This window comes from Cornus florida, unplaced genomic scaffold (assembly GCF_030987335.1).
Source record: "Cornus florida cultivar Cherokee Brave unplaced genomic scaffold, ASM3098733v1 CherokeeBrave_3.0.0_Hap2_Chr07, whole genome shotgun sequence".
NCBI lineage: Eukaryota > Viridiplantae > Streptophyta > Magnoliopsida > Cornales > Cornaceae > Cornus > Cornus florida.
This window is the reverse complement of record NW_026775577.1, coordinates 17,751,010-17,759,286: the sequence shown is the minus strand read 5'-3', so window position 1 is coordinate 17,759,286 and position 8,277 is coordinate 17,751,010. Positions and strand designations below refer to the sequence as shown.

General features: G+C 34.1%; 1 protein-coding gene across 1 annotated transcript; it reads right to left on the bottom strand.

The window, feature by feature from the left end:
• Nucleotides 1-1,295: 1,295 nt before the first annotated feature.
• LOC132266636 (glutaredoxin-C3) lies at nt 1,296-6,154 on the bottom strand. The gene is made up of 4 exons (XM_059767564.1): nt 5,886-6,154; nt 2,060-2,133; nt 1,797-1,895; nt 1,296-1,672 (listed from the first exon to the last, which is right to left on the bottom strand). Exons 1-4 carry the CDS (start codon nt 6,140-6,142, stop codon nt 1,617-1,619), a joined length of 486 nt encoding a protein of 161 aa, XP_059623547.1. The 5' UTR covers nt 6,143-6,154; the 3' UTR covers nt 1,296-1,616.
• Between the last annotated feature and the right edge of the window lie 2,123 nt (nt 6,155-8,277).

Below are 8,277 nucleotides of genomic sequence, written 5' to 3'. Positions count from 1 at the left end.
AAAAATAACACTAACCTTCCATCTCGTCCAAGTTTGATAACATTAACCTTTCGTCCCGTTCAGGTTTGAGTAACACTGACTACTCATGTCAAAAAAATTAAAACTCTTGTTTACTGATGTCATACTTAATATTTACTCAAAATCTAAAATTACCCTTAGTCTTTTTATTTTTTTTAAAGTAATATTTTATAATAAAAAAGATAAAAAAACGCCGTGAATGTAATTGTCATTTATCACATTACGGTCAAAGTTAACACTTATAACAAAAGAGATCAGTGTTATTTTTAAAACTTTAATAAAGAAGGTTCTTATTATTTGAACATTCTTGAGGAGAAATAAATGTAATTATCCCATGTTTTATTATAAGGAAAAGACTGATCATTAAAATATAATAAAAAAACAGTGGTGGTCACATGGGTGATGGTGTGGATATTGAAAATCCTATGATATTTTTTATTAGGTCACTTTGATTAGACAAGGAGAGGCCAGATCCATGGCCCTACTGCAGGTGAAAGTGATGCACCGCCCAAAATAGCAAAACATCAAACTTTTACAACAAATCTTTTCCCCACTTCTCAAATTTTTGCACAGTAGTTTGTTTTTACTTCTATTTTACCAAACCAATTATCATGTATAGTACACACACACACACATATATATATATACACACACACACACACACACACAAGTATTGTGACTAATGAATGTGTCAGAAACTATCTGGACTTTCAATGTTAGGGCATGTTTGAGGTACAACTTGGTTAACAACTAACCATCATATTTGTGAAAGTTCACTCATTCTTTTCCTCTTTTCCCGCTTTCTTTGTAGTATTCCCTTCTATGGAATTGATGGAATGATTTTATCGGTGTTACAGTACTAAGCTTTTGCAAGTCCTTTATTTTTTTTTTAAAAAAAAAGAAAAAAAAAAAAACAAAGGACTTGTTTGGTTTAATTATATAAGAATATTTTTTTGTTTCAACATGGGATAATTTAAATTATATTTCAACACATTTGTTTTAGATTTTAACACTTAAAACAAATGTGTTGAAATGTAGTTTACTCAATAAAAAAACAAATGTGTTGAAATGTGATTTACTCAATAAAAAACATATAATTCGTAACAAGTCACACTACTCAATTGAAACCCTAAGACTAGGAATTGTCCTCTTTAACTAGTTATTCACTCTGCATCTAATTCAATGGTGTAACATTTCCATAATAATATATATATATAATAAATCATTTTATGATATCAACTAATCCAAATCCAATCCATCTCATGCGCACAGAAAAATAAGAAAAATCTGCAATTTCAAGATGTATGCACAAATCTGGAATTTCTAGATGTATCCATATCTTCTCCAAATTCAGATTCTCATACCATACATATTGTCAACACTATGTCAGTAACACTGGTTTCCATTAAGGGATCAAAGTCAAGACTACCTCAACATGAATTAGGGTTTTCAATGAGTTGCCAAGATCAATATTTTGCTATAAATTTTGGTTCAGATTTTACAATTCTAACAAAGAACCTTCAACGACCTCCAAATTAATTATCAGCATTTGCAGCTCCAACCAAGATGCCGAGGTTTCTCAACTTTCCAGTATTTAATCAGCTACTACCAAGAAGGTTATGCAAGGAACCATTCTGGACAGCCGTTTTGAGATCTGGATCACAAAGAACAATCATAATACCACAAGAAGAATGTTAAAAAAGTCGATCTGAATGGCAAGTTTCGCAGCAAATCCCGAGAAGCAGAATTATTAAATGGTATGAGAGCAAAGAGCTAACCATCACTGCCACCGATATGTTTCCCATTCACAAATACTTGTGGAACAGTGCGTCGGCCCACCAGATCTAAAAGGACATTCTGAATTTGATACCCATCATCTGAACATAATCATGAAAACAAAACCACATTACATCATTTTCAAACTGTAGCAAAACGAAACCACTACGAACACATCCAAAAGAAAAAGGAAAGAAAGACAAAAGAAAACCACTTGTTGCTCACTAAGCTGTAGATAATGAAAAAGTCTTAAGCTAATAAGTACCTCGAAGATCAAGCTCCACAACAAAAGGTTGCTCATGTAGTTCACTGAATACGCGCTTGGCACGCAGGGAATACCTTTATATCAGGGAAAAACAACAAATTTTTTATATTCTGTAGCACTTTTTGAGCATGAGAGAGCAATTCTGGGCTGCTTGTCCAATAAATTGGTGGCAATTTTTGAGACTGACAAAAATAGTCGGTCTTTCATTCATTACATGCAGTCTTGGTCCTGATTAGACCTTTGGTAATTTAAGGACACTTTTGAGTGATAAACGGTAGCATGCTCAAGTTGAATAAAGCTAGTAAATTAAAAATGAATGCAAAAGTTGACATTATGTAACAAAGCATCAGTAATGCCAATTTCACAATAAACAAAAGTAGACAGATGACTTTTATGGTGAATATCAGCCGTTAGAATATCACTTATAACCTTGGCCAGCCAAGGTTTAAATGAAGCGATTCATTCAACAAAGGCATAACAATCTTGCCATTTAATGAACCAAGAAAAATAAGTACACGAATGATGTTCAGACAAAAGGATGTATATCTTCTCAGATTTGTGATTTAAATGTCAACAAAAGCACACCTTCATGAGCCACAGTCCCCAAGCCAAGTTCAAACACAAAAAATGATTTGTTACTCTGGACAATAGCTGCCAGTTCTATGATCCTCAAAGATAAAGCTTCCAGTTAGATATGTTATCTGTAAGTGTAAAGAAAACGTTCTAGCCTTTCCCTTTTATCATATTAACTTATATAAATATCAGATTAACCAGGCCAGCCAGCCAGCCAGTAGTTTTATAATGACACGACATTTTGTCTTTTCAAAACCATGTCAGGCACCTAAAATCCTGATGAATCAATGATATCTTGTTACATTGCTGAAGAGGTTTTTAAACTGGAAGTAAGATGGAAGATGAGTTAAAGCAGAAAATGCATGCTGTTTGATGGTACAGTGACAAGAGAACATGATCAAAGAGAGACTTGTCAAGTAAATTTAACGGCTGCTTTGGTGCCAGTAAATTAAATTTGGTAAATATGTTGGGGTCCAGCATGAGTTCAGAGCTGCAATCTCCAACGCTACTATTACTTCATCAGTCAATGTCCTTCAGACGTTATAAAAATTCCATGTTTGGTTATCTGAGTGATTTCTGGAATCTTTATACGCTTGTAGCTTTTTTTAAAGATATTTTATTTATATAAACGGCGTTTAGCAGTTATGCCCCTCTATAAGTCATGTGTAAATTGGGTTGCATTTCCTTTGGCGTGCTTGTCCAAATTAGATATTTATATATATGAAAAACAGAAAGATTGCTGGCTGTAATTATAAGGTTCCACCAAGGTTGTCAAGATTTGGATTCTTTGTAGAATCGATGAGGGGTCCATAGGATCGGGATCGTAGGATCAGATCGAAGATCATAAGATTAAAAAAAACTATCAAACAAATAACTAACCTAGTTTTCTAAATCAAATATCTTTGACATAAGTAGAGAACAAGGCCAAACATCCAACAATCTAGCAAAATCAATTAACATTAAAAGAAACTAAGACATATGGCAAAAACACTTAAAAAACAATTTCTCGATTTCCTCCATACAAAAGCATTTGCCTAAACTTGGGGGAAAAAAAGAAAAAAAGAAAGAAAAAAGAAGAAGAGAAGATTAGCCTAAAAATCAATAAGAAACTAAGTAAAGCCTAAACAAATAGAACAATTTAGTTTCCTAATTTTCTAAGCAATTTAGTTGAAAAGATTAATTTTTGCTTCAGAAAAAGAACAAAACAAAGATAGAAAGAACAACTTGAAAAAACAAAGTCTCTATTTTTGTTTCAGAATGGACAAAGAATAGGCCGAAAATTAGAGTCTGTTCTGGTTGATGTTCTGAAAAAGAAAGAAAACAGGAATTAAGAAGAATAAAGTAAAATAGAAAAAATTTGTTAAGCACCTTTAACATTCAGAGCTGGATCGTCTCTACCTTTGACACGGGGTCTCTGTTTTTTGTTTTTATTTATTTTTAATGCAATTAGGTTAATAAAAAAGGGCTTTATATCTAAAATGATTAAATTTGTTAGCCCAAAATGGGTTGTAGGTGCAAATAAAATCAAAAGAACAAAAAACACAATTTAGCAGGATTGGTAGGATCGTATGATCCTATGCGATTCTACAATCCTACATATGATTTTACCGATCCAACTGTGATCCTACTTCCCAGCAATTTTTCATGTGATCGGGATCAATTTAGCAATTTGGGATCGTAAGATTCTACAATCCAGATCGGCATTTTAACAACCATGGGTTCCACTCTACGGCATATATGACACATGCAGGCAATTATTCACCAAACTAAGTCCTAACACTACATAGTCATGTGTCCTTCAAAGTGGTTGAGAATTATTGAGTGCTAAGAATGGGTATAGCCGCGATTGTTGTGCCGAATATGCATATTGAAGTCATTGATAAATCTTCTAACTAAAAGGTATGCAGTACTTGAGGAGAGAATGTGAAAAGAGGATAACGGGACACGTCTCCCATAATTGAAATGACAATAAAATAGTCACGTGTACAGTGTACCTCAGTGGTTGTTTTCCCGTGTATAGGTCTCATTTGTGTGTCATCGACAATAAGTACCACTTTCTCTCACAAAATAAAAAGGTCATCCCTCTCTAAAGGGAAAAACCCACTCGAACGGCTAGGGTTTGTCAGCCTCTCCTTCCTCTTTCCTCTCTTTCCTCCACCCTTACCTATCACACCTTCCAGAGGAGTCTCCACGTGAGATGCATCTTTGTCACAAACCCTCACCCACACTAGCCATTGGAACAAATGTTTCCTTTCTTTCAAAACAAAACAAGTCGCTAGACATAGTCAATGGTTCCAATAAGATATACAAATTTCCAATTGGAGAATTTAAGGTAAAAAAATTGAGCATAGAATAAAGTTACACAACGAAGTTTGTAATATAAAATAATGGCGACAACTACAAAAGTCTAGAAGCATTAACGGATTTTTATAACTCATTCATTTGTTCACTAGAAAACTTTCTTGATGCATTGTGGATTCCTGTATGAAGCTTTTGTAGATGTGTCTCCAAGTATTCCTCAATCATTTCTTCAAATAGGAGGAACGATTTCACATATAAGATGTAAAAGAGATATTCAACATTCTAGTATACCAGTTCGCATGTAAAATGTTTGGCTTCTCAAACGTGATAATGCAGTTTTGAATCATTAGAGCAGCCATTTTGTGCAAATAATGCCAGATGTTATGTCATTTCCAATCCGCCCTCCTAGCATACTCACCTAACGAGTATCACGCTCAGTAATGACCCTTTCTATGGACAATACACGCGAGGAGAGCTTTAAGGTTCTTTACACACAGTCATATGTAATACCACTTAAATGCAGTCACTTCTTCGATCCAACAACTAATGAATCGAGATGTTTAGAAACACACTGTAATCAAATTATACAACACATAAGTCTAGTATGCATCATGTCATTGAACAATTATATAATATATACATGTAGACATGTAGACAAAATTTGCCAAAATTGTCTTCCATTTAGCATTTTAGATACACTAGTTCGTGCTTTAAAATGGAACCACCACACCAAATCAGCTAAAAGAAATAACACATAGGGTTTTAATTTAAAATCCTCCATTACCACCGTTTGAGGTCATACAGAACCCTAATTTTAAGAATCAACATTGGATTATATAATAAATATTACAATTGGACATGGGAACAAGTTAACTTGCCATGAATTAGAAATTGGATGCTTCTAAATACAATCTAATGGAAGATGATTATTGGAATCAAGAGAGAGACTTACGGACAGTATGATTTGGAGAAAATGGCAATCTTGTTGGAGTAGATTGCATTCTGTACGTAGGCCGATACTGAACTTGAGGCTAGGGCTTCATTTGGTCCATTGCTCAACAACAATATACCAACAATTGCTATAACAGCGATGATGAGCTTATAACTCTTCATCTTCTCTCTCCTCTTTCTCTCTCTAGTTTGTACAGAGAAGTGCTCGCTCCGTAGAAACTGGTGGAATACTGGTATGGTGTACTTCAAACTCGACATCTAAAGTTTTTATCGTCTATGAACCAACCATAAAGAGAATCCATAGTCCTTTGGGCCCTTCATGCTTATAAAATTGCTTTACCAGCCCATGGGCCTTTAGGCCTAGAATTCATGTACGTAATTTGGATGGGTCAATTTAAAATTTTACCGCGAAAAATAAATATATAAATTTTAATAATTATTCGGGTGCACATGGGATGGTAGGATTGCAAGTGTCCAGTGGTGGATTACAGTGTTAGGCAAGATCATTGCCTCCATATCCTCGAAAACTCTCTACGGGTGTGCTTTAAGATTGTGTTGGGTTACGATCTCTTCTTGTTGAATGGGGGTATCACCTGATTGTCTCCGCCCACCTAATTCATCCACAAGAGCTCTCGCTTCAAGTTGAAGAGAGCTTCAATGGTTTACCGGAATGTTGAATAGCCTACTCTAACGGTCACCTAGGTACTTGTATAGTTAGGCTATTTGATTTGGGCTATGGGCTCTTGTATACTAGTTGTATGGTCTATTTATTTGGGCTTGAATGGAGCCTTTGTGCCATTGTATGATACAGACTGAATCCTCCTTCAATGGGCCTAGCTCTTGTAGGCCCAACCCTCTATTCATATCACTTATTTGCTTGAATTTTCCAATAATAATAATAATAATAATAATAATGAGACACAACCTAACTTGAGCTTGCCAAGTGCCAACCCAATCTAATCCAAACCTAACTTGAAGTAGCCAAGTGCCAACCCAATCTAATCCAACCCTATTACGAGTATATGTGTGTATAGATAGACAATATAATTAATGAGATTTTGTTTGTATGAATGATAGAATTGTTATTGTTAAGAACTCTCTAAACACTTTGTAATTTTTTGACATAATAATTCTTACATTACCATCAAGTTGAAACCAAACTCAATTTCTAAATCGTTTTTTTGATAATTTTTTGAAATAGTTTGGAATTACATGAACATACCCAATCACAATCTGACATACAAATAAATGTAACAACTTTATTCAATTTAATTTAATTAATTTATTTATTTATTTTCATGTTGGGCTATTGATTGGCTCAGACCATACAACGATTTTTCTCATTTTTCTCAAATTAAAGGTTTGCAACTTAAATTGACTCTAGAATAGCTCTTTAATTAGTGAAACATACCCAAGTCAAGATTATATATATATATATATATATAATGCAGTCGGTCGGCCCACCACTAAGTGCTGTCTCCTTATCTGATGTGGCAACAATTTCATCCTCAATTACGGGGACAGGATAATATTCCTGTAGGGACTAATGAATTTTTTTTTTTTTTTTAATATAAATTGAACAATATCTCAATATATATATGCAGGATCGATATATGAACAAATTTAAACAAGAGTTGAACAGACTTACAGAAAACTTTCTTTATTAAGCTTCCAAGCTAGAGAAATATTACAAAAGAGAGAAAAGAAAAATTGAAGTACTTTGTAATGGATGCGATAAATAACACTTATCACTTCCGATCCAGGTAAATAATCATACCCATAAGTCTGAATCCTAAGACTAACTGCTTCATGGATATTTTTATCTGTCAAAGATAAATTCAGACTAGGATAGACATTAAAATAAACCGGTCCATGACATAGACTGGTTTCCAGTGCACCCATCAAGGAAGGGTGAAATTTCAGACATCGAGCATCCCTAAGGGTTGCTTGAATACAGGCATCCATACCTAACAAGGTTAAAGGTTTAAAAGCAATTTGAATTAAACCTATATGGATGTACTTATATTTATGCATGTGCCTCTGAAGGTCACGGGAAGACAATAACTTAATTATTGTATCCTTAGTGCTTAATTGCATGGTCTGTTCTATGGTCTTGATAGTCCATAGATCAGCTAAATTAAGCATTCCGATTTTGTAAATGCTTTTTGCACTTACTGGAGGGGTAGTCCATCTGTTCAATTTATTTTGAACATTGGTCCATTCCACTACTTCAGTATTTTTTACCAGTTCTGAATCCTGGTTGTCCTGTAGTCCTGAAGAGGAGGACGAAGATGGTTGTAACATGTCTGTTAATTATTGTTAATGCTTTAAGGTCTGAACAGTATAAATATTATAATATTATATAGTGAACAGTAAGTTACTATTCTGTCATC

Coding starts and splice junctions, on each gene's coding strand:
- LOC132266636 (XM_059767564.1), bottom strand. CDS start 6,142: ATGTCGAGTTTGAAGTACACCATACCAGTATTCCACCAGTTTCTACGG. Junction 2,134..5,885: donor TTCTCCAAATCATACTGTCC/GTAAGTCTCTCT, acceptor CCTGATATAAAG/GTATTCCCTGCGTGCCAAGC. Junction 1,673..1,796: donor ACATATCGGTGGCAGTGATG/GTTAGCTCTTTG, acceptor TTTGTGATCCAG/ATCTCAAAACGGCTGTCCAG.